The 24807-nt window shown below is 42.2% G+C and overlaps 4 protein-coding genes across 12 annotated transcripts in view; 1 reads left to right on the top strand and 3 right to left on the bottom strand.

The window, feature by feature from the left end:
* Window positions 1-4702: 4702 nt before the first annotated feature.
* On the bottom strand, window positions 4703-7930 carry LOC103388190 (uncharacterized). 2 transcript variants are annotated; one of them, XM_025061909.1, is made up of 2 exons: window positions 6963-7930; window positions 4703-5929 (listed from the first exon to the last, which is right to left on the bottom strand). In XM_025061909.1, the coding sequence occupies exon 2, from the start codon at window positions 5920-5922 to the stop codon at window positions 5107-5109; it is 816 nt and encodes a 271-aa protein (XP_024917677.1). In that variant the 5' UTR covers window positions 5923-5929; window positions 6963-7930; the 3' UTR covers window positions 4703-5106. The 2 variants fall into 2 exon arrangements, with proteins under 2 accessions (XP_024917677.1, XP_008321309.1); XM_008323087.3 differs by having other exon boundaries at window positions 4703-5936; window positions 6963-7416.
* A 444-nt stretch (window positions 7931-8374) lies between these two features.
* On the bottom strand, window positions 8375-18794 carry l3mbtl1b (L3MBTL histone methyl-lysine binding protein 1b). Of its 7 annotated transcripts, XM_008323084.3 has the most exons (23): window positions 18396-18560; window positions 16856-16991; window positions 16252-16447; window positions 15964-16165; window positions 15586-15715; window positions 15380-15431; window positions 15039-15136; window positions 14839-14943; window positions 14141-14276; window positions 13954-14045; window positions 13721-13872; window positions 13501-13604; window positions 13238-13323; window positions 13020-13130; window positions 12826-12940; window positions 11942-12041; window positions 11650-11847; window positions 11430-11531; window positions 10976-11040; window positions 10697-10869; window positions 10449-10511; window positions 9662-9826; window positions 8375-9546 (listed from the first exon to the last, which is right to left on the bottom strand). In XM_008323084.3, exons 2-22 carry the CDS (start codon window positions 16964-16966, stop codon window positions 9683-9685), a joined length of 2535 nt encoding a protein of 844 aa, XP_008321306.1. In that variant the 5' UTR covers window positions 16967-16991; window positions 18396-18560; the 3' UTR covers window positions 8375-9546; window positions 9662-9682. The 7 variants fall into 7 exon arrangements, with proteins under 7 accessions (XP_008321306.1, XP_016893471.1, XP_016893472.1 ...); XM_017037982.2 differs by lacking the exon at window positions 18396-18560 and adding an exon at window positions 18586-18794 and having other exon boundaries at window positions 8375-9826; XM_017037983.2 differs by having other exon boundaries at window positions 8375-9826; window positions 13528-13604; window positions 18396-18561.
* A 72-nt stretch (window positions 18795-18866) lies between these two features.
* Window positions 18867-21873, top strand: LOC103388188 (transmembrane protein 244-like). 2 transcript variants are annotated; one of them, XM_017038226.2, is made up of 6 exons: window positions 18870-19724; window positions 20175-20260; window positions 20710-20783; window positions 20869-20994; window positions 21074-21118; window positions 21202-21873. In XM_017038226.2, the coding sequence occupies exons 1-6, from the start codon at window positions 19692-19694 to the stop codon at window positions 21294-21296; spliced, it is 459 nt and encodes a 152-aa protein (XP_016893715.1). In that variant the 5' UTR covers window positions 18870-19691; the 3' UTR covers window positions 21297-21873. The 2 variants fall into 2 exon arrangements, with proteins under 2 accessions (XP_016893716.1, XP_016893715.1); XM_017038227.2 differs by lacking the exon at window positions 21074-21118 and having other exon boundaries at window positions 18867-19724; window positions 20869-21049; window positions 21202-21324.
* Window positions 21763-24807, bottom strand: part of sgk2b (serum/glucocorticoid regulated kinase 2b) — a 5554-nt gene continuing 2509 nt past the window's right edge. The window contains exons 2-13 of the mRNA XM_008323098.3: window positions 24649-24724; window positions 24498-24555; window positions 24355-24389; window positions 23922-23979; window positions 23752-23835; window positions 23547-23678; window positions 23352-23464; window positions 22695-22914; window positions 22446-22601; window positions 22185-22274; window positions 21922-22089; window positions 21763-21888 (exon numbers count right to left, since the gene is read on the bottom strand). Coding sequence (XP_008321320.2) covers window positions 21928-22089; window positions 22185-22274; window positions 22446-22601; window positions 22695-22914; window positions 23352-23464; window positions 23547-23678; window positions 23752-23835; window positions 23922-23979; window positions 24355-24389; window positions 24498-24555; window positions 24649-24724 — 1184 coding nt within the window. The 3' untranslated portion in view covers window positions 21763-21888; window positions 21922-21927. The remainder of the gene's footprint in view (window positions 21889-21921; window positions 22090-22184; window positions 22275-22445; window positions 22602-22694; window positions 22915-23351; window positions 23465-23546; window positions 23679-23751; window positions 23836-23921; window positions 23980-24354; window positions 24390-24497; window positions 24556-24648; window positions 24725-24807) is intronic.

The raw sequence follows: 24807 nt of genomic DNA, 5'->3' as shown, positions 1-24807 counted from the left end.
CGAACCGCAACACGAGTTTAGCAGAAAAGGAGGAAAAGTTTGTCGTCGGAGTTGGGAGCTCAGTGACTGTGTCTGGGCTTCAGGCTGCAGCCACAGGATGTTACTGATGTTACAGGGAACATTTTACCATCGCTCTACCCATGAAGACTGAGCTCCATCCTCTTCACTGCTGCAGCCTGGAGAATCTCCAGTCACTTTCATCCTTTTTTCCACCAAAATGGTTGAGCTCAGCTCCTTTGGCTTTGAACAAACAAAAGGAACTGCAAGTGTGAGTCACTGCAGGGTTAAGAAGCTTACATCTTACACTCTGGCTTCTCAGATATGTATTGGAGAACACATACACACACACTCATACACACATAAAGGCAGGTTTTAAAAAACAGTCAGATTCTCTCTCTGCTGCAGCAGCTACAAATGTATATATGTATATGCAGTCAGACTCTCTCTCTGCTGCAGCAGCTATAAATGTATAAATATGTATATATATATAATACACATATATTATATATATATATATATATTTTATGTGGTTTGACTAAATGTAGTCATGTCTGCACTGATCTGTGAAAATGATTTTCCCTTTGGGACAAATTATACTAACACTATAACTGTACTAACACACACACACACACACACTACTCTCAGAGGAAACATTAGGATCACTTTTACATTCTCATCGTTGCACAAAGTGTGTTTCCAAACTACTGTATACAGCGCTGATATACACACGTCTATTGAAGTATTCCTGTATTCCTTTCTGTTGCTGCAGTGATTCGTGCTGCTGCGTTAAATCCATTTCCAGAGAGTTTTTTTTTTTTTTAGTAGATGAAGTAGCTGCAAATACCTGCAAACGTCCAGTGTTCAGTTGCTCTCTCTCCAATGATCACCTCCTGAGGTCACACAGTGGACCTGTAACTGCAGCCTAATGACCGCTGTGTGTTTGTTTCTCATAGTGGGGCTCAGTGTTCATCAACCTTTTAGAAAAAAAGACCATTTCTGTTCAATCTCTGCTCAGTGGGTTATTTTTAGTTGTTTTTTTTGGTGCATCGATGTGTTCTGTGTTTTTATTTTTTATTTTTTGAAGATTGCTGTTCGTAAACCAGAAACTGTTTAGGGTTTCAGGCTCTTTTGGAAACACACTGCAGTACTTTCAGTATTTCAGTTTGGCCTTAAAAAGGTTGGAAGCTACCTAAAAGTGCTCAGACGGTCATACGGTGGAGCAGTGGTTAATGCTTTTGTACATGGGTTTCGTACCGCAGAGCAAAATCATGCAGTACAACGTTAATTGGTGTGAATGCGAGTGTGGATTGTTGTTTGTCTGTACATGCAGCGTTGTGGTGTTTGGCCAACTGTTCAGCGTGAACTCTCCTCTCATCCAGTGAGCACTGGGAATGACTTCAGCGCCCCCTTCAGCTAGTTTTAAACATTAACATGGTCTACTACGGACAGTCATCAAATAATGACAAGATCCTGGAAACTTAGAGGAAAAAAACAACTCAAATCTGATGAACAGAATCTTGAACAGTACCAGTCCTGTCTCCTCCGTCCGTCCCTCCTGTCTTATTGTCTTCACCTGGTCTCCTGTGGTTCCCTCCCCTGTGATGACCTGATGTGCTCCACCTGTGTCCTTCCCTCTGGTGTGTGTATAAATACACACCTGACTCTCTCTCCTCTGTTTCATCAGTTGAACCAGTCGTTTTCTTTTTTCACTTTTATGTCAGCCTCTGTGGTTGTTTGTGCTGTATTTAGGTCCAGACTCTCACTGTGAAACACTGATGAACAAAAACATCCAGACCTGATGCTGCAAAAACTTTTGGTTTAACTGCTGGAACGAAGGGAAGAGAAAAGGCTGGAGAAAAAACAAAACAAAAAAAAAAACCAAACCAAATCTCATTTATCTTCCACCGCTCATTTCTTTTTAAGGGCCCCCGGGGACTGGAGTTAATCTGGAGTTAATCTCAGCGCTCGTCAGACAAAGACAGGAACAGTCCACCTGTTAACTGCAGGGCCCTCGCTCTGATATTTACAGGAAATGTTTGCTTTAAATCACAATCAGTACGTCAGGGGGACGAGAGGAGAAATCAACCTTCGTCCATGCTCTGGGTTCTTCACCAGCAGAACTCGGTCCATTTGTTGGAGTGTTTGCAGCTGCGTACTACGAAGCATGAAACTGCTGGAAATCATAGGGGCAGTGTTGTGCTGTGTACCTACCATGTGACCGTACCATAAAAAGAAAGAAAGAAAAGACGACTTTAAAACAACAACAGAAGTTGTGGAAGAATGAAGAAAAAGTCTTTGTCTAACGTCGCACTATTAAATATCTATAACTGACTCCTGGTTTCTAAGCAGAAACACGTCGACCTCCACCATTGACCTGTCTGTAAATAGACCTTGAAATAATAGTGGACTCAGGACTGCCCCTAGTGGAAACCATAATATTTGGAGGATAAATGATGGCTAAGAGTAGTTACTGTGTGTGTGTGTGTGTGTGTGTGTGTGTGTGACTGACAGCGTAGGCAACTGTCAAACAGTAACTGAGTTCTAACACATGTCAAAAATTCTGCTCATCAAATTGTGTGTTTGAACGAGTTCAAAGTTTGTTTTTTCTCCCACATTTCCGACATCCACTCTGTGGTTTTAATCATACATCTGAGGGCGTCTTACTGTGCCCGCGGAAAAAACCCTCCACTGACAGTGTGTGTGTGTGTGTGTGTGTGAGAGAGAGACCGATAGTGTTGGATGTTTTCACTGAGTAAAAAGTGGAGCTGAGAATGGTTACTACACGTCGGTCTCTGTCGTCATCTGGGCAGCAGGATCCCAGCATGAGCCCCAACAACAAGGAAATACCCGGCGCTCCTGAAGCACCTATAAAAGCCTTCAGACTGATCCCTGCTGTAATTAGAGGCTGCAGGAGAAAATCCTGCTGATAATTAAAACCCCCAGATCTCCCCCGTCGTCGTACCTCTCAGATTGCTCAAACCTGCGCACTTTGGTTTAATTGTACTTAATACGATTTAGCTGTGCCCGTGTGTCTGGTTCTGTTTTCTCTGACTTTCAAAAGCAAAGGCCTGAGAGGGAGGATGGAGAAGTGGAATAAAGCGTAGGAATGTGATGATGATAAGTGAGAAGATGAAAGGTCGGGATGGTGGGAGAGAGTAGAGCTGCTCATGAAGATTTCTTTTTTTTTTTTTTTTTCCTCGCCAGAGTCTAGAGACGAGAGAAAATTGAGCAGCTGTCAGTGTGAATAATAAAATAAAAAAACATTTGAATTACTGAAGAAGTTGTGACTTCAGTTCACTTGTGTAGAAAGCACCAGCTGGTATTTTTAGTGAGGCTGTAGGTGTGGAGTGAGAGGAGTGTGGCTTCTCCTGTTTGTACCTAGAAACAATTTCCTGAGATAAAGAGCAGATTACAGCATGTGTGAGATTAGATAAAGACTCGTTTAAGGCCTAATCTGTCTCATCCTCTTAAGTCAGCCTCTTCACAGAAGAAACGTTCCTCTGTTTGAGTGTGTGTGTGTGTGTGTGTGTTTGACAGACAAAGAGTGAAAGCCACAGCTGAGTATATGGCACCCTAAATACTCTCCTCATGTCCAAATATGGTCAAAGAAGCAGCGTCTTTAAAGTTTTTTGGGTACATTCTAATCAAAGACAAACAAACAGCGTGGCTCGTTCAGACTTTTGGACGATTAGGAGGAGTCTTTCACTGTAGAAAAATCCAAAATGTCACAAAAAGTATACGTAACATATATATATATACAGTATATTATGATCAATTTACTTACTGTCCTGTTTAGTTGAACATCACACTAATATACTCAAAGGAATTGAAGAAAAACAAAACAATAAGATCTCCTTCAACAGCTCTTAGCCTCTCACATATTATTTTCACATCTGCTGCCACCTAGTGGAAGAGTATTTGACTGAGCTGCCTGTCATTGTCGCATCAACATACAAATAAAACGTACAAATAAAACAGTAGTAAAACTGGATACTTTTCCACGGCCGTCTGATGACCTCTCACGGTGCACTCCACTTTTCTTTCTCTCGTGGTATTCAACACCTGTTGTGTAATTGGTCAGAAATCGTAGTGGGCGTGGTTCACTGGCCACCTACATTATTTTATCTCTTGTGAATTCTACCATCAAACCTTCCTCCTCCACTGCTCCAAACCTGATTCCTCCTCTTCCTTCACCACCGCTAACACCGCTGTCGTCCGCTGCCTCACTGTGCTGTCACTGTTTCATTGTTTCTGTCAAATCCCCAAGACGTTTGGCACATTTAACAAGCTTCTCAGAAGCTCGATTCCAGAAGTTCTCAACAGACGAATCTGTTCTTGTTCTTGAGAAATTGGAGCAAAATTCTAGCTTCTAACATTCCTGTGACCTCTTTTTTGTTGTAAATTTCTGAAAAAAAAGAAGACCAATAACAGCAGGTAGATGTCAGTGTTTCACACCTGTTTTTATTTGTGACTAATCCAAATGATGGACTTACTAATATGGAAATATGTCAAGAAAAATGTGCAAAATTATTACTAAAAATGTATCTTCGTTGTTCGGAGTTGGTGGATGCTCGTCGTCACTGTGTCTGTTGACGGTGGTTTGTAGGAAGAGTCGAGAGTTGGTTTGAAAACGTCAGTGAAGACGTTGTTCTGAACAGTATTATTCTTGTGTCAGTCATAGACTTACTGACTGTCCTTGTTGTTCTGAATCATATTATTCTTGTGTCAGTCACAGACTTACTGACTGTCCTGACCTCAGTGAGGCCGATCGGACACAAGTCGGGTGTCTGACCTGAGGTTGACCCCTCCATCAACACTTGTTGGGAGTTGAGACGGTATTTTGCGCTTGAGTTTGTCCAGTGAAATAAAAACTCTTCCTCACAGTGTGTGTATAAATGACCATGTGTATCAACTGCGTGTTATAGCGCTGACTAGTGGATGGACAGTGAAGTGATCTACAGTGCACAGCTGTTGAAATGTGTCATGTTCCACGTGAATTACTTCAGGTGACACTCAGTCGTCGTAGTTTGTGAAAAGATTAAGTGATTCAAGAGAGTTTTTTTTTTTCTTCAACCTGTTCCGTGTTGTGGCGACAGAATGTTGTGTCTATGGTTGAGGCGGCGGCGGAGGGTCTGTCCGTATGTTGAAGTGGACCTCGCTGGAGTTAAAAGTGTCTGAGTAAATGGAGGAGTTAGAGACGGAGAGGCCGGGGGAACCAGGGAGAGGAGACGGCTCCTGGTGGTGCAGCACTTGAGCCAGCAGGGTGGACGTCGACCTCCCCACGACCTCCGTCTCCTCCCTCCTGTCCAGCTTCTGTTTATCTAAACAGCCTGCGTCCACTGAAGGCATCAGCGATGGTCTGCTGGCACCGATGTGTCTGTGAGGGGGAGGCAGAGAGGGAGGGGGGAGAAGCGGCACCAGGTTTTGGTTCGAAAGGGGGAGTGTGTGGGCTTGTACGGCCCAGAACCGCTGCTCCTCACCCCTGCCCTCCCAGCTGGGCTGTTCCAGAGTGTCCTCCCAGCTGTTTCCTCCCTTCAGGCCCTCCAGGTCGTCGGCCGTTTCCTGCCTGCGGAGCCGGCGGTCCCGGTTCTCGTACAGCAGCGTTGCGGCGCAGATGAAGATGAACAGGCCCACTCCCATCACCACTGGCCCGGTCAGTTTCATCCTTTCGGCGTGGGTGCTGCCACGGCCGCCCACGGGCCTGGGCGTCGTGGTGACGTAGCCGGCCACTGCCACGCTCATCCCCACCAGGACCACAAAGACCCCCAGCAGGAGCCACACACCCGGGGCGGAGCGCAGGTGTAATTTGGTCTGTAGATCTGGGCCCTTCTTCAAGTGCCTGGTGCATGCTGGGAGGCAGGCAGGTGAGGAGTGGGTGGAGTGGGAGGAGGTGGGGCTGGAGACTGGACTGGTCGCCGTCATCCTGTGGCTTCACGCTGAACACAAGGGGCGGACGGAGAGAATCATGTGACGGAATTAAACGACATTTATTCATGTGGAAACTGCTGAACATTCATCCTAATAACTATCCTAATAATAAATAGATTTATTGCATGTTGCTGAACATTCATCCTAATAAATATCCTAATAATAAGTAGATTTATTGCATTTTTTTATATATACAACAATCTTGATAAATTAAATTAAACAACATGCTGCAGTATATATATATTTCAAAATCAACAATCTTGATGAATTAAATTAAACAACATGCTGCAGTATTTAATGCAAACGTACACACACGCAGACACATTTTGCATGGGTGGCGACAGATGAGCTGTGACACTGAGACTGTTACAGCGCCCTGGAGTCACGTATATATTAATAGTTTTTTTTATGTTTGTGTAATCTCTTACTCCTGCTGTGATTTGGCTTTTTGATTAAGTAATATACAGAATTGGGGCCAAATGTAGGAACGATTTAATACAATTAATCGTGATTAATTGTGAGCTACTCTGTGAATAATCACATATTAATTTGTTATAAATCTTCCAGAACTTTAGAGAAATATACAACCAATTATGAAACTTGCACAAGACAAGAACTTCGTGATCGTTTTAAATTCTAATCGTACGATAAAAACCGTGCACCGCCGCAGCTTTACTTTACATCTTAAACAACACAACATATGTTGAGGCTTCGCCCAGCCAGCTTCAGCGCCACCACCTGTCTCTGCGGCGCAACAGGAACTGAGCAGCGATCCGAACCCGCTCAGAACCAGGACTGAAGTGAGAGTGGACCCGGACTTTGTGGCTCCGCAGACCGCAGTCATGAACGTGCACCTACGCCGGTGTGAGCTGCGACCGCAGCGGCGTCAGCACAAGTCACACAACAGTCCACAGGTTTTATATAAGTGCCGCTACACATGCATCTTTAATGTTGTTTATTTTTAAATTCCACTGCGGGATTCTCTGCAGTTTGACCAGCGCAGTCACTCACGTCACGTCACGCCGGCTTCTTACCTTGTTTGACTCGTCAATCCCAGTCAAAAACTGGACCCACGATATGGTCCGGATCGATCAGCCAGAGTTCCGCGATAATTCCCACTGTTCCACTTTGATCCGTTACTACAGCCATACTTTTTTTTTTTTTTTAATCTCAGCACCAGCAGATTGACGAGGTGTTTCACCCCTGCTCTGACTGTTGCTGCTGACTGTTGTTGCTGCTGACTGTTGTTGCTGCTGCTCAGGGTGAATCAAGATGTTGTAGTAAATATCAGTCTCTATGAAAGTGGTGCAAAGCTGCTCTGCCCGTGTTCCCTCACTGCTGTGAGTCTATGTTGCCTCCGTGTGTGTGTGTGTGTGTGTGTGTGTGTGTGGAGGAGGAGGGGTCGTGGGAACCTGTGACTGGTCCAGACCAGTCCCACGGTACATACAGTTTATTCTTGGTGGTCATCAGTCAGCTGCTGGGTTTGTTTGTTTGTTTTCCAGTGCACGTTTATTATTGTATATTTTTTTTGTCATAAAAACAATAGCTAGTAAAGTGCAACAGTGACCTTAGATAGAGTTAGGTCAGTTAGATAATTAGGTTTGATTATTATTTCTATTCACATTGTACTGTTGAATGGCCTGCTGATACGTGTATTAGGTGTGAGTGTTAGTGTCTGCAGCTGCAGCTCAGTGATGGATGAATCACTGTCCTGCCCACATTCACTCTGATAGTTACACCCCCTCTTTAAAAAAACATAAAAAAATAAATAAAAAAAGAATGCACTTGTGTAATAACAATGAATACTTTTTACACAATTTCCAATCAATTGTATTCCTTTCAGATCTATGTAGAAAAAAAAATGCATATTTTACCAGGAATTTTAAAACTTTTTTGGAGAATATTTGAAATATTAGAATATATGTTTCTCTTGGGCTGAACCATTGGACATGTCTTCAGTGGACCAAAAATGTCAGCATATTAACATTTAAATTCTGCAATTAAGGAAATAAATGACCCTAAAGAGCTTGTCATAATTATTATTAACTAACATATGGTATGACTTGTGCGTAGCTTGTTGGTTGTAGTTTTATTAAAGAGCTTGTCATAATTATTAACTAACATATGGTATGACCTGTGCGTAGCTCGTTGGTTGTAGTTTTAATGTGACAGATGTCAAATAAACACACACTTTTTGATCGGAATTTAAAGAATCTGATCCATTGTAATTGGTTCTTGTGATTCATATCTTTACCCACAACATAGTTAAACTCTCCGGCCCCTGATTCGTCACGCTTTTGTCTGACTACACAAACCTCAGACCTACATTAAGTAGTGCACTTAAGTCAATGTTTTTTCCACTACTTGAATTCCCAAATGTACAGATAAATACCACAGTGTGTGTGTGTGTGTTTTACAAGGACCGGGGTCAGACGAGGACAGCAGGCAGTGTGCATCGCATTTATTTTCACCCCATTCACACATTCCTTTAAACAACCACATGTACCTCAGGAGCAGCCAGAGAAACGTTCCATTACCTCTTAAATTAGAATACATAAATAAAAGCCGTTTGCATATAAACAGTAGCTGTATGTGCTGGACGTACACGCTCCACTGGCTGAGGTGCACTCCTCCACAAAAACACTGAGCGGGTTTCTCTGTCAACCAGAGGTGAAGATGAACTGAGGTTTATTTCTCTCTCTTTTTTTTTCTTTTTTTTTTTAAGTTCACTGATACTTTTTTGATACGTTTTACCCTGGAGACAAACACCAGGGCTTTGCAAAACCAAACAGGAGTAAAATCGTGTGAGAGGCAACGTTGACCTTTAGTAATTATAAACTATTTACATAGAGAATGACAGGGTTATTCATACAAGATCATTAATGTAAACAAAACTGCCAGAAGTTGTTTTTCTTTTAGAAACAAACACATTCATGTGCCATTTGCGGAGAATCAGAGGCGGGCCAACAGAGCTGCTACATTCTTTTACACCACCTTAGAGGGAAAAGGGCAAAATATCCTGGACTTAACAATTAGCTCTTAGCTCTGCTCCGCCTGTCACAAAAGAAAACCTCCGACCAACAACACTACACAACACTCTCTCTCTCTCGCACACAAACACGCAAAGGCTGGTGGGAAATTACATGCTCATTCTTCAACACACACACACACTTCACACGCAAGCACACACGTACACACTAAATGTTAACCATCCCTCATTCAGTCTGAGCTGTAGCCAACTTTAAATTGACCAGGCTCTTTCAGCCTGCGGGCCCGTGGAGTGGCCCGTTGTCTCCATCTGCAGGAGGAACGCTGAACTACGTAGTGCTTTTGCTCCACAGGTTTCACATTTTAAAACTTTACGATTGTATTTTGCAGGATTAAAAAAAGAAATTGCAAAAAAAGTAACAAAAAAAACCCATGCTTGTCCCATCTGCTCTGAAGCACCATTTACAGTTCATATAAAACTAAAGAAAAACAACAAACTCAAAACACTAAGTTCAAACTGTACACATTAACCAAGTCATGAAGGTGCTGTATGTTTATGATGTGATAGGTAAATAAAGGCAAAACAAGTGTCGTCCTGGTGGTCTCCTCCCTGTGGTGGGCGAGTGCCGTCTGTCACAGAGAGAAACAGAGGACGGATGGACGTTAGCTCTGGTTTCTGCCATGGAGCGGAGTCTTTAACAGGAAAAAAACAAGCCTTGTAGCAGAGTGTTGATGGAAGTGGAACCTTTGAGGAGGGAATTAATCTTTAGGGGGTCAGGTCCGGCTCTTCATCCACGTGCTTCATCATAAGGATGGAGTTGAAGACCTTCAGGGCGGGGCCTAACTTGATTCCCAGAATCTTGACGATGTCCATTTGATTGAGCAGCAAAAAAGCCTCGCCATCAATTTGCTGGAAGCAAAACGAAAAAAGAAGATTCAAATTTACAGATTAGTTTTCCTTAAAAATGTAATAGATAACTAATACCTCACAAAATCTAAGGGTTAAAATCTTTAAAACAGCAGTAAACAGTGTTTACTTGCTGACTTGATAATCCACAGTTTAAATTCTGCTTTTTGTTTGTCACATTTCATCTGTGTTATTTATGGAATATTTTATGGTTTAGTCGTGTCATTTTTCATTGGTGCAGGAGCAGCATTCGGTCACAGGTGTTGTCAGTGCCCTCTTGTGGTCATAGTTGATACTGTATGGGTTTAATTTTTTTGACAATGCATAAGAAAAACAACTAAGAAAATACTCATAGTCCACAGAATACTTTACTTAATCTAATCTAATTTTATTTTATCAATCTTTACAGTAATAATGTATCATTAAGACTGTGTTTATAGCACCCCCTGGTTGAGAAGGAGGGCATTGTGCTGACTACTGCAATTAAAAAAAAAAAATCTGTGTCAACTCAATATAACTTGGGTTTTTATCGTACATGTTGAAGAGTGAAATTGTTTTAGGATCAACTTTGGTTGAAAACAGTCATCTGAAGGTAATAAAACAAACACTAAGGTAAAACACTCACCTCTGTTTTAAAGACCGTAGCATATTCTTTACATCCAGGAAGTCCTTTAACAAAACCCGCCACCTGAGGAATGAGAAGAAATCAATGTCCAGTGGACTGCTACAGACAGGGAGCCACAGTGGTGTCAGTGGTGGTGTCAGTGGAGTCAGTGGTGGTGCTGTGTTTGTGTTGCTGTTACTCGACGTGGTCATGTTTTGTTACGCCACTGAGGGAAATGTCTGCAGTGAGTGTGAAGGAGCCCAGCTGACCTCCTCTGCGTTCCAAGCAGCCACTTTTTGGGCATTCAGTCCCACGACCTCAGGCAGCAGCTGGCAGTGTTTGTCCCAGCAGAGAGCCACCCGGTGGTGAGGAGAGGTGGAGATGCCAGGAGAGAACACAGACTCGTGGAGGGCCTGCTGGAGAGAGATGGAGTCTGGGGAGGCTGTGGGGGAGGAAACAGAAGGAGGAGGAGGAAAAGAGGCTGAAGTCAGCGAAGAGGAGGGAGGCTGATTTTTTTTTTTTTTTAATTCTGCTGTGTTGTCTCTTACCTTTACCGTCACCGATCTCCTCCTTAATATAGTGCATTTTCAGATATTTGGGAACGGGAGCAGTTCTGAGAAAACAGTGTAGAGTTCAAATATTAATAGGTGACCAAAACATCCACTGCACCAGGTATGAACTGAATAAGGCTCCAGTAATGATCTAGGTACTTCTTAGGCTGTGTTTCCATGAGATGCTAGCAGGTTACAGCAGTTTGTATTAGCTTCTTACCTGATGGCTAAACAGAAGGTCAAAAGTCTTTGGATCGGTTCACTTTTTTTTTTTAGTACAAGTATTTGAAAAAGGGATCTGCAGCATCATTGAGCGTGAACCGACGGGTGTTACAGATGATGGAGCGTCGTTCGAACTGTGGATAATATTTTGTGTATGTGTTTGGCAATATGAGAAATAAACACCTCCATGGTGCCGTTCATATCTGAGTGACTGAGTGATTGCTGGTACCGTTTAGGTCTTGTTCCATTTTGGCTCTGCTCACTGGCTCCACCCGTTGGCTCAGGCGGATTGCTGCATCCCAATCGCTCAGGTTCCACCAACTCTGGTTTCCTAGCAACACAGATAACGGATGTTGGACAGAGCTGCATACAAAGCCCATTAAAGAGTAGCCGTGGGAGTGAGGGTGTGTTTTTTCACAGCGTGTCCTTGGCTGTGCTCAGCAGCAGACCTGTTCTGGGACTCCTCGGCGGCTGCTTCGGTCTGCTCAGGTGTAGAGGCGGGCTGTGGCGTTGTGTTAGTCGCAGGATCGGGACGACGCCCCCTGGGGGGAGGTCCGCTGAGGGTGAGAGGTCGTTCGCCACTGAGGCGGTCGGGCAGCAGGCCCTCTTTGTTCAGGTTCATCTCAGAGTAAGGACAGCTCACCTGACTGAGGACCAGAAGACGGAACCTCTTTAGCGTTTTTACATTATTACCTTTTAACCAGTTCAATGAATCAACAAAACGCTGCATCAGCCACTGACGTGTAGTGAGTCCCATAGCGAGGTCCTCTGATGTGACCCACTCCGTTACACCCTGGGGTTGGACAACCTTGTCCAGGAGGTGGCAATATCTCACTGGGCCCTGAAATAAACAAAGGTTGGAATTGAACCTGTAACCCTATGCATGTTAGGCATTGTCAAATATTTAATTATCTTAGTAATACAAATGTATTCATAACTTTACTGTAGATATAACAGATGACAGTTCTACTGTAGTGACCCTCCAGCTACTTTGTGGCTAATTTGTTTTATTCGTGGTCCATCTGAAGTCACATTTGCCTACTGTTAGCTATCATTATCATTCTCTGCAAAATAAATACATATAATTGTTGTTGTTCTTCAACATTAATATCAGAACACCTCAAAGAGTTTCAGCTATCTGTGGTTTTACTCTAAGAAAGTTTTGGGAAAGAATGGGTAACATAAACTGGTCCACTGGTATTTCCAGGTCATAAAGACCTGTTTTAACAAGTCCTTGCTTCAATGCAGACAGATGTAAAATAACAGTAAACAAGAGATAGCTCCGAGCTGACCATGGCCTTTGTTTTAGGAACAGCATGTCTAAAGATGATCAAATATCACATTCTGTAGAGAAGTGAGGGATGTGGAATTACTGCATTTTTAAAAATTAATTAATTTTTCTATTTATGTCACAGTAGGAAAAAATAACTAATTTAAAGTTGTATTATTATTATTTTTTAGACAGAATCATTTTTTACTGGTAAAATTAATTAATTTTTTCTATTTATGTCACAGTAAGAAAAAATAACTAATATTATTTATTTTTTTTAGACAGAATCATTTTTTACTGGAGTTAGTGTTAAATGTACATAAAGTTCAGTGGAACTGAGGTTAGGTCATGTTACCGTTAGGATACTGTAGTGGGTGTCCGGTTTTCTGACACCACCCGACGGGGTGCAGGTCGGGGCAGTCCGTCTCCACCCAGTAGTCATACTCAGAATTCCAGCCATCAAAGTGGATCTGGATGATAGAAGATAAGATAAGTACACGATCTCGACTATGACGTCAGACAAAACAAGAGTGAGGAGTCGGACCGCACCTTCAGACGGTGGTCCTCCGTGTCTGCTATGGTGGCAACACGGACGAGCATCGGGTTCCTCTTGTCGACAGCTTCCACCTTCATTCCAATCTGAAAACCGTGCAGAGGTCGCTGCCAAAACAGAGCAGCACGTTAAACCAACACTCGCCTCGGGCTTCTGCAGTAAACACAGGGAAAGGTTTGGTTAAATATTGATGTGAATTTTTTTTAAAGTTTACTGGTTTGAAAGCTCGAGCAGGAGCGGCCTGTGTTCCTGTTTCCTCCATGTACTTCTCCCAGGAGAAACTCTTGGGCTGCTTGTACTCTGAAAAACACAGTAAAGATTCATTAGAGTCAACAGTATGGTTCAATTCTGTAATATTACATTAAACTGATATCTATTACTGTAAAAAAATATATTTTGTTAAAAAACAATTTTATGACTCAAACAGTTAATTAACAGAAAAGGTGTAAAACAGTATTTGAAGTAGTGAATACTGACCCACATGCGTCTTGGTCTGTGTCTTACCAGCTGGGGTGGTCAAAGTTAACTGAGCCTCTTCACAGTAGCCCACAGGATGGACATATGGACTGCTGGGGTCGCACCTGACGGCAAGACATATCATAAGACCAACGCCTGGAGTTCACTAATTCAACTTAAGTTACCTCGTTGTGATTAGTGGCTAATTTCCCGGTGTCGGGTCAACAGAACAGGTTCCCACCAGTAATCGTACGTATCGTCCCAGTTGTCGAAATGAATGAGCAGACGGTTGTCGACCACAGCAGCGATGGTTGCTACGCAGATCAAAGAAGGGTTCTTCCTGTCTACGGCCTCCAACTTCATCCCTGCTCTAAAACCGGACGGAGTCACAGACTGCAAAAGATAAAAAAAGGAACCACAGAAATGTAGTCTGCACAGAGTGAAGGTAAGATGTGAGATGTGGTTAAAACCTACTGTGTTGAGACTCTTGAAAAGGTGTTTGGGGGCCAGTTGACCCCGACAATTCTTGACGTACATGCTCCAGTTGAACTCTCCGTCTTTACATCCTGCAGGAGAACGAAAGTCACGGAGGTCGATATTATTACTTTACACACAAAAAGTTTCATCCTGAGTAATTCTCCTGACTGTGATTGGTGGCGACCTTTAGGCAACAACAACTTGTGTCCGTTTTTCTCACACCAGCCCGGTGGTTTTAAATCCCAGGAATCAGCGTTGGCCCAGAAGTCGTGGCATTCTGGGTAACCATCGAAGTGAAGCCGTACTCTGTATCCTTGAATCTGAAATTACAAAGGGACAGAAGACACGCTCTCAGGACTGAAGAAGACATGACGTGGCTGACCATTAGGTTATGAAGAATCTTTTATTTGTTCAAAGTTAATGAGCACCGGGTGATAATGTGAAAGTCTTACTATGATCATTTAAATTATTCATGATATTTAATATTGATATAAATAATTCATGATATAAATAAAATCAGTATTTCTCCAGGGAGGAAAAACGGAGCGTCTACTCCTGCGTTAATTACAGTTCAGTCACACACAGCGCATCACAGAACCACACACACATTTCTCCTCTGAAAACACACACACAGTCAAGAAAAGATAAAACTGGTCTTTGTTTCACATTCAGGGAAAACCAGACGGTTGTTCTTCTCCACAGTAACTCACTCATGAATAACAACGCTGTAGCGACTGTCAATAATAACAACTGATGGTTGTGTCTGTTCAAACATGGACGAAATGTGTTGCATCGATGCTTCATCAACCAGATCCAAAATGTTAATATTTAATATCATATCTGTTGTCTCATCACCCAGACCCATGATAAAATCAACGGTACCTCTGCGACGGTGAGCACACAGAAAAGAGACGGGTGAGACGGGTCCAGTCCTTCCAGCTTCATCCCCACCTTAAAACCGTTCCTACTCTGAGGGAACGACTGATGCTGCAGGACAGAAACACAGCGGAGCAGAACGTCAGTTTGTCCTGGAGGGAAAACAGTGAGCTGGAAGGCGTCAGAGGAGGGATATTAAATTTCACCTCTTTGAAAAGTTTGACAGGAGCAGCAACAGCTCGTTCCTCCTCCAGGTAGGACGGCCAGCTCCAAGCTCGCTTCTTAGAGGCCGGGGCTGCCACTGCTGGTGGGGGCAGAACAGTCGTGGTTTAGTGAATTTGTTTTTTTTCATGCTGATTATTTAACAATTCAAACACAACAGTGTGAACGATAACTTGATAATTAGACTTCTAACAATCTTTGCTAACAAGTCTTTGATTTATTTTCACAGCACAGAAGCTGCGACATAAACAAATTAATTTAACAGGACAAATGATGAAAAATGATAAAAAAAACAATAATGAATGGGGAGAGTTAGCTAACATACCCAATTTTGCAATTTTTGCTCCTCTTCTGCCTTTGGTAGTCTTGGCTTTTTCCTGCAAAATCAATGAAAATCAAATCAAAGAAGAATGTTTAAACACTTTATACTCCCTTTCTGTTGATATATATAGAAAAGGAAGGACATTTTTATTAATCCGTGTTTATGGAGCTTATTACTTCCAACACTTGTTTCAACAGTTTCTTCGTTACCTCTGGTTCCTCCTGGTTTTCTTCTTCTTCGTCTCCTGAATCCATGTAGATCTTCCTCTTTTTGCGAACGCGTTTACTGAGCCGCTCACCTTCAGCTGTGTGAATCTCCCGAGCTTCACTGGGAGACGATCTTTAAAAAAAAAGAATTTAACAAAGAGAGATAAATCAGAAGACAAACTGGAAGTTAAAAACAGACTTCCACATAATTTTCATTTTTCAACTTTCACTTTCTCAACAAACAATCACAGCATGACCTAAACCTGCTTGGTGCGTTTACTGCGTTAGAAAGTTTTTCAAGTTATTTCAAGTTATTGTTAAGTATGTGTGCAGCAAACAGACACGTTAGAGGAGGCCTTAAACTAACAAACTGTTTGTTACCTGCCACTGGAGGGCTGTGCACAAATGGAGCTACAGAATTTTCCCTGAAGAAGGGCAGTTTGAGGAACACGACTACTGCAGACCCGGCACTGTGAAAGCTCTCCGTTTGAGCCATTCTTGCCTACATTAGAGCCAACCACAACACTGGGACCTCCTGCTACACTAGAGCCCGCCTGTAAAGATAGAACAGCAGGACCAGGAGCTAGAAGACAAGAGAAGAAGACATAGGTTGAACCTACAGCTGTTCATTAGACCTGATAAATTAACATCAATCATGTGTTGGTATACCTTTGCCTTGAGATGATCCAGGTTGATTCTGATTGGCTGGAGCTTTGGCTGTACCAGCCTGTGACTGCCCTTCTGGAGGAGGGGTGGGAGTGTGTGACGGAGCTGGGTCCAAGGTCTCACGATTAGGCTGTGTTTCCTGCCCTTTGACCTCTAGATCTGTCACAATCTCAAGTGTCCCAAACTCTGTCATGCGGAACTGTAGGACACAAGCAATAAAATCAAATCTCCTACGTATATCAAAGATTGTTAACACAGGGCAGAGAAAAAAGATCTTAAAATATTGACAGTATTCTGTGATGTTGAGGAACATGTAATGTACAGTAAACAGACCTCATGAAACAATGAGAAGAATAAGAGATATATTTAATCATAAAATACAATTTTATTAATGTCCTAAGATCAGAAGTGGATTGACTTGATTGTTACTGAACTTCTTTGGTAAAAAAAGACCCAGATGGCTGAACCTAAACAGACAAGTTGAAAAAGACTCGGATGGCTGAACCTAAACAGACAAGTTGACAATTTTTTTTTCTTAATCTTACACAGTGTAGCCCCAGGAAGTTAAAAAAAAAGCTTATTGTGGGTAAAGAATGATCTCTCATACCCTAATGTCACTGCCTGGTAATGTGGCTATACCATCCTTCCAGTCCAGAGCGCCCATCATATCAAACTCCCCTCCCTGAGAAGGGACATCACTGGGTGGAGTGTCTGTCATTCCCACTCCTTAATTATCCACAAACCTGGAAAAAACAGTCCAATCAAATACTGCAAAATACATTCTGAAAAGTAAATTAAATAATACAGTTTTCTGTACACGTCGGGCTAGTTCAACCGTGCTCAGTCGTATTTGACCAATAGCTTTTGTTTTCCGTACTCTACCGTGCGGTGTGCTGCTTCCAACTACAAATGGAGTTTCTACCTGCACTTGTAAACAGCATGGCGCAACATCACCGCCAGATGGCGACTGTGTGTCGGCTTGCAGGATACACCATGCACTTCGATTTCAGACAAAACAGTCAATATTAATATTGTTTTGGTGGACAACGACAATAGAAATACCCGCACAAATGGTCTCATTATAGTAAACCTTTGTCAACGCCATTGACAAACGCCAGGAAAGAAGTCTCAACTTTGAGTTTACCGCATAAGTTCATCTTTTCCTTGTTTTAACACTATCTCTTAAAATCGTCTGTTTGTCTGCTCATAAACAACAAGGAGGACAGTTTGCTTGTTAGTTTTAAGGGGAACACTGTTTTCTGCACTCACTGGCCAAACTTAAATACAATTTATTTCGACTAATGTTGCCATATAACGTTTTAGTGTTGACGCATGATCAACAATGAAAAAATGTGATATTTTCTCAATGTACCACTGTTATTATCACGTAAAAAGTAAACAACAGTCCGAGCTGATTGATTTCTTTTAAGTTTGACTTTGCTCTCCATGGCTCAGTTTTATTCTGGCCATAAATAAAGTGAATGTAAGAGCGCCCATGATTAGCATTCGCCTTATACAAAATGGCGGAGCATAGGAAGAGGCCACCAACACGTTTAAACTATGTAAATTACTCAAGTTATCATTTTAAACAATTTGTGCAAAAACGTTACATATCGAACAGATGCAGATGAATGCGGTGTAATTTGCTGACTCTGTGTTTTCTTTCATTCTGATGATTTTCTTTACTTTCCCCTTGTCACGGAATGTCAGCCCAGGTTGCTAGCAACGGCTGACATTAGGCTAGCAGTCAGTTAGCTCTACTCCGTCCAGATGAACGGAACACAGCTACATGGCTAATCGTAGCATTGTGCCTGGATGCATCCAGCTAAGGACAATCTGTAATAAATAAGTTTCCCCGTTAATAACAAGAAAAAAATCCGGTTTTTGACCAACAATAATATTTCGTATCACATCGCACATTACCGAAATAACACAATGCGTATGTTTGAAGCTTCAACATTGTTGCTTGATTAATTTCTTCAATAGAAACTTGAAAAAACGATTTATTCTCGCTGCTTTAAATCAGTGTGGAAAAAGAGAGAACTAACCTTACTGAACAAAACGAATGCCGATTTTTCTTATTTCGCCACTGTTATTATAAATAATGGAGTCTAAACTGACGCATTGTATAAAAATGTGGAACTCACCTCGTTTCTGTTTTAACTCTTATTTAGAACAGGGTAGATTAGAAGTGCGCATGCGCTTAAGATGCGCTGCCTGACAACTTTGGGTCTGGGAAAAGTTCTCTATCGATGGTCAATAACAGGCCTATGAGCTCGCACAACACGCCCTAGCCTTTAAAACTCCGTTCGCTGCCGATATAACAAACCGTAGCACCTGAGCGAAGCTCATGTTTCAGCCTATGTTCCCTTCTCAAGCGGAGGTATGTGTGTGAGTTCGGAGCGCAGAGACCGCAGTGTCTCTTATAAACGTTCAGAAGCGGCTTCTTCATCTGCGGCTAAACCGGCTCTTTCCCCTCCGGTTCTTAACCCCCCTCACGACCACTTCAGAAATGCACCCCGCCGAGTACAGGCGGTAACCAGCGTCCACACACCCGCGCTGCCGGGAATGTTAAATTCACCACCCAGACACTTAAAATCATCTTCAACTCACATTTTCAAGTAAAACCCACTGGGATATGTTGCACAGAGGAAGTCTGGGGTGTTCCGCTGTCTTATATATCAATAGTTTAGAGTCACAGATGAGTAAAATCGTAGATTTAAAGAAGCCGAACAGTCCTGATACTGACGCTATCAAATCGGGTCAACCATGATCACACATGTGATTTATAAAACGCGACGATAGGATCTAATTTAGTTAAACCCCATTTATTGCATAATACGCTTTGTTTCACATAGCACCCCTCACGGCACTTAAATGCTACTTATTGCATAGGGTTTTGTCGAAAATGGCAGCTATTAGATTTAAAGTGTCGGCTCAGTATCAGTATCTTTGGGGGGGGTTTCTGACTTAGATATTGGGTCGCTGTGCCACTACACACTAATATTTAGCAAATTCATCTCCAGCCTAACCTGCAGCATTCAATCCCTCCCACATAGGGCGGTAATGCTTTTCTCCGGTGATAATAGTATACATGTCTCGCGTCTTTTTTTCGCAGTATTTTCGAGAATAAAAACCCTGCCCTTATCAAAATTATACAACAATGTCCCAAAGCATGTCGAAAATTATGGCCAACAGGTAGATTCTACGGAAAGTCGTTATTTAAGCCAACAAAGGGCGCTGAGATGCGAGGTAAAATGAGTTCAGCCCCGGCCGTTCAAAGCGTCGCTGCCTGTGCCTGTTCTCTGCGTTGGTCGCTGGGAGGCAGCAAACATTCACTTTCTGATGAGGGATTAACGTCGTTGCGAAGCAGTACCAGTCGGCGTCCTTCTGTAGCCACGTTATTTTATATTAGCACAAAAATATGAAGAGCGAAACATGAGATGGCATTTAAAGGCAAAGCTGTCGATTCGAAGGTAAGAAGAGGAGGCGGTGTGCCATGATTTAACCCGAATTCTGGACTGTCAATACCGCGAGTGGGGAAATTGTGTTCGGATAAATAAATACAGGGGGGTGATAAACCGGTGGATTATGATTGTAACACACGGAGACAATAGTTTGTTAATAAATTTAGAAGATGGCAGCAGATTACAATCGCCGTAAATTTGTCTGTACATCTCTCTTACTGCACACGAAGGAAGTGTGTGTACATGTGGATACACACATATATATATATATATATCACATATTGTTCTTCAATATGTAAGTGAGAGTTGACAATATGATATATAGACAAATGGAAAAAAAAAGCTACCACATACATGCATTACCATGATGATAGCTAAAAGGTAGCCCAAATAAGATAAATTTTAGCTAAAGTATGTAAAAAAACAAACTTATTTTCTGTCTCTTTTTTGAACCCACAGACTGTTCTTCTCAACCTTCTGCTGTGTCTCCTCATATTTTACTCCCTCTTCTACATGATTGGCAGTGTGTGCTTCGGTGCCTTCAGGTTTGAAACGTCTACACACATGATGTGACTGTGGCGATCACTGCAGCACTTTTGCAATCAAATGATTACTTTTTGTGACTAAAGACTGACTGGTCCTCCAATTGTTTATGACACATTTTACGAGGAAAAATAATGTTGCAGGTATCATTTTCCAAATTAGTTTTATTTTTGTTCTTTAGCCTGATTCTCTTGACTATTTCTACAGCTATGAACTAACAAAAATGAAACACACATGAAAAAGTCCCAAGTAAAAGAAATGTTCAAATTTATTTAGTGACTCAAAAGAAGTCTTCTACATTCCAGCTGTGGGTGTTGACATTGTGTTTTAGTACATGTGCATGTAATTTAAAACATCTCCATTTTTAATGAGCTCACATAAAAAAAAAGCTTATAAAGTCAGCAACAGTTGAACCTTGAAGATCTGTTGACACTTTCCTTCTCTCCCACAGGATGGACCACTTCGATGGCCTCATTCCATTTGACTTTAAGACTGAACCTGCTGATTCCAACTCCAAGTACTTGGGTGAGTACAGTCAACGCTATCAACAACAACACATGTGAACTTTGTTCAGGGTGATTCATGGATCTGCTTTACTGCTCTGACTCAGTGAACCTCCTCTCCTTGGAGCTCACCTTCTTCTGCAGTGGCCTTTTGTTCGCTGCCGTGGTGAGGAGGCGTGTGTGGGACTACGCCCTCACCGTCACACTGCTGCATGTGGGGATCACCAGCCTCGGTGAGTCGACCTCTGATGGCCTACATCCATCACCGAGGCCTACGTGGAACCTTGAGTGAGTTCTGTTTCTTTGTTACAGTAATGATGGAGTTTCCCATGGTGTGGCAGTGGTGGCTGGCCTTAGGTAAAATAGACTCAAACTTTATCGACACAGTTTCTTTATGAAAGCATGTTAGCTTTTACGCTTTCTTGTTCTGTCTTCCGTAGGGAGTGGCCTGTTTTTAATGATCTGCAACGGTCAGCTGATCGCTTACTTCAGCTGCCAGAGTGACCAGAGCTACGCCTCCTTCAGCACCTACTGACAGACTGTATAAGTCAACATCACCCAGCAGATTATCCTAAAGTAACAGCGGTCAAACACTAGGTCACAGCCTGGTCTTGTGTTGTTGTTGTCATTTGACCGGCAACTTAAACAGTCATTAACATCTATTTCATGTAACGATAATCACTAATGTGTTCAACGTGCAGCTTTGGGAACAATTTTGATCCTTGACTAGAAGCTAATTTTTGGCTAACATAAATACAGGATGTTGATGGTTTTCCTCAGTTGCACAATCCTTCGATACCGTGTGGGATCTAAGGAGGCATGAGAAGTATTTTCACTTCCATATTTTCAAACTTTGAATGTTTTATCTCTATGTTGCACTACATGTTGTTATTTAAAGATAAATGTCATGACACGGGTTTAAATAGTATTTATTTTCCCATATCCAGGAAATACATGTGAAGTAGTGACCAGCTACTACACATTATGAAGCAGTGGTTATACTTGAAATAGCAATATTTAATGTAGAACATTAGAAATGTGTATTCACATGTTCAAAAGTTAAGTTGCGTTAATAAGTTATGAAATAAAAAATAAATATTTGACTCCACTTGCTCCCAAAGGGTTTGGTGTTGTTATGAACTATACTCCCAAAGGGTTTGGTGTTGTTATGAAACCAGCTGTGTTGCCATGTACTCCACTGGATTCATGAAGGAGAAGCCAGGAAAGGCCTCACTGGCTGCACTCCTCTGGCACCGATCATTCACCGAGGCAGGTACGGGTTGTAGCGTGAACTCAGGGTCAATTTGACTGACATCACAAGGACCGGTCTGAATCAGAGGAAAAGATACACAAAGATAATCTACGCTGTATGTGTAATTATTTTTTAAACAGTCTCCTCCATTGATGTCTACGTCGTTCATACCACATTTGGGACGAACGGAGGTTTCACTTTTCTGGCCAGCAGGTCGTCCCAGTTGGTGGAGGCAAAGAAAGAATGTTCCTGCAGCTCCACCTGCAACAACAAACAAGACGTCATCCCCCCTCAGATGGAGTGGAAGTAAAAAAGGGTGGATAACCTTTGTGTGACTGTGTTACTAAGTTCTTGAATTTTCTACACAAAATCTTGGGTTAAACGCAAACAACGTCATCTGCGTGTGATCATAGTCGATGAACTCAGTCTTACAAGGTCACTGTTGGCCCCCAGGCGTCTTGTGGGGTCCCGCTCCAGCAGACCCTTCAACAGTGAGCGTGCCGACTGTGACACCCCACTGCGCAGCTGCAGAGGAGCATGAAGTTTGTTCTCAAACATCTCTGCTTTACTGTGGCTGTAAAATGGAGGCTGGGGGAGACAACACAGAGCCGGACTGAGCCTCTGACCACGGAGATCGGTGAGATTATGATGACAGTCACGTGTTATTTCACTCTAACTTACCAGGCCGTACAGCATCTCAAACAGCACAGCACCGAGCCCCCACCAGTCCACTGCTGGGCTGTAGGGGTGGCCTCGTAGCACCTCGGGAGCCAGGTACTCTGGGGTTCCACAGAATGTATGCATCATCCCACCAATAGAGACGCCTTCCTTACAGAGACCAAAGTCGGTCAGCATTACATGACCACCACTGTCCAGCAGGATGTTCTCTGGTTTGAGGTCTCTAGAAGAGAAAGAGACTAAATGTCAGTTGGAAAAATGGACAAAACGTCAAAACAGAACGTGAATGTAAACAAAGCCATTTTCTGTGTATAGCGCTTCGTGATGGCGTATTCGTCCACACCGCTCGCCAACTGTGCGAACTATTCACTGAGTTTTAAAGCCATAGGTTGGAATAATGAAACAAGACTTTCTCAATAAATTTATGAACTATTCACTTGAGTTTCACGGAGTTTTAACGCCGTAGGTTGGAATAATGAAACAAGACCTTCTCAATAAATTTATAGGAGGTGGTGACATGGCCACGAAACGCTGTAGGTCAAGGATGTCGTAAACATGAGGACCCCATACCCATATCACTTAATCAAAAACTAATCGATTTGATTAATTAATTACTTCAACAAGAGAGTAAATAATTGTTATAACGACGCAGACACATGCCTGTAAACAATGTCCAGGGAGTGGAGGTAGCCTAGTGCCATGGCCATCTCTGCAGCGTAGAAGGCTGATCTGAGTTCAGGAAATGACCCCTCCCTCTGAAGATGGTAAAAAAGCTACAGAAAAGTAGACATGAGAGGTTAAACAAAATAATGTAACGTAACTATGTCTTTTTAAGAATTTTTTATCAACACATACCTCGCCTCCATTTACGTAATCCAGCACAAAGTAAAGCATATTTGGAGTTTGGAAAGAGAAATGAAGTCCGACGAGGAACGGATGTTGGAGTCCCTTCAACAGTACGCTCCTCTCAGACATCACGTGTCTCTGCTGCAGACACAACAGTGAGTGGACACGTGCGAGTACACAGAGACAGACAGACTGACAGACAGGTGTAGATTACCTCTTTGTGTTTGACAATTGCCTGTTTCTGCAGCACTTTCACAGCATAGTAGCCTCCTTGTTTTCTGTGTCTTGCCAGCAACACCTGTAATTGTTTTTGCAAACATTACCTTTGCCCCAATATCAACTCAGAAGAAGAAAAAAACAAGTGAAGTAAAAAAAAAAAAAAACCTTTCCAAAACTTCCTCTGCCGATGACTCTGAGGTAATCGAAGTCAGATGGTTTTATCCTGACAGAAAAACAAACAAATAAAGGCAAAAAAAAAAAAAAAAACACTCCAGGTCAGAACCTGCTTTTGAATAATTTAAGACTGAAATCCAATTCCTTCCAAAAGTTATTTCAGTTCTGATGCTTCAAAAACATGATTTTTAAAAATTGCTTGGTGGAAAATCTGATCAATAAAATACTAAAGTACTACTAACATATAATAACAACACACCTGAGAGATTTTTCTTAACGTGTTTTATCAATAAATGCAGTCACACTTTCAAAATAATTCCATATCTCTACTGTATTTTCACAAAAGTCTCAAATATGACGCACTAAACACTAACCAAAAACCACATATTTATCAATTTTATGTGTATTTGCTGATGTTTCTCACTGAGAGTTTGTTGTGTCCACTCTGTCCACTGGACCCTGAGGGGAGAAGACACAGAAAGACCGTGATGGTCATGAGGTCAGATTCAGTTTCACCTCCTGTCAACACGAAGTGCAGTATGTCAAAATCCTCCTCACTGAACCCACCACAGAACTTTTCTTGTCCTTCTGTCGACGAGCTGCGAACATTTTCTGGGTGTCCAAGCTTCAAACCGGAGGGAAAAACATAACAAACTGTGAATATATTAATGTGACTAAACAAATAATTGTAAAAGAACGTAATATTTGTGCTCCTCACTGTTGACAGACTTGCTGACTGGGGACAACTTTGTGTAAAAAGTCACTGAAGCCACATTTCTTTCCCTTAAGCAGAGCTGTAAAAATAGACGACGGTCATAAATAACGGAAAAGTTAACAACTTTATATTTGAATTTCTCTAATTCGTGTGACAAAATAA

This window comes from Cynoglossus semilaevis, chromosome 13, assembly GCF_000523025.1.
Source record: "Cynoglossus semilaevis isolate Cse_v1.0 chromosome 13, Cse_v1.0, whole genome shotgun sequence".
Taxonomy (NCBI): domain Eukaryota; kingdom Metazoa; phylum Chordata; class Actinopteri; order Pleuronectiformes; family Cynoglossidae; genus Cynoglossus; species Cynoglossus semilaevis.
Note: the sequence above shows the minus strand (reverse complement) of the source record. Positions and strands in the feature narration are given on the sequence as shown.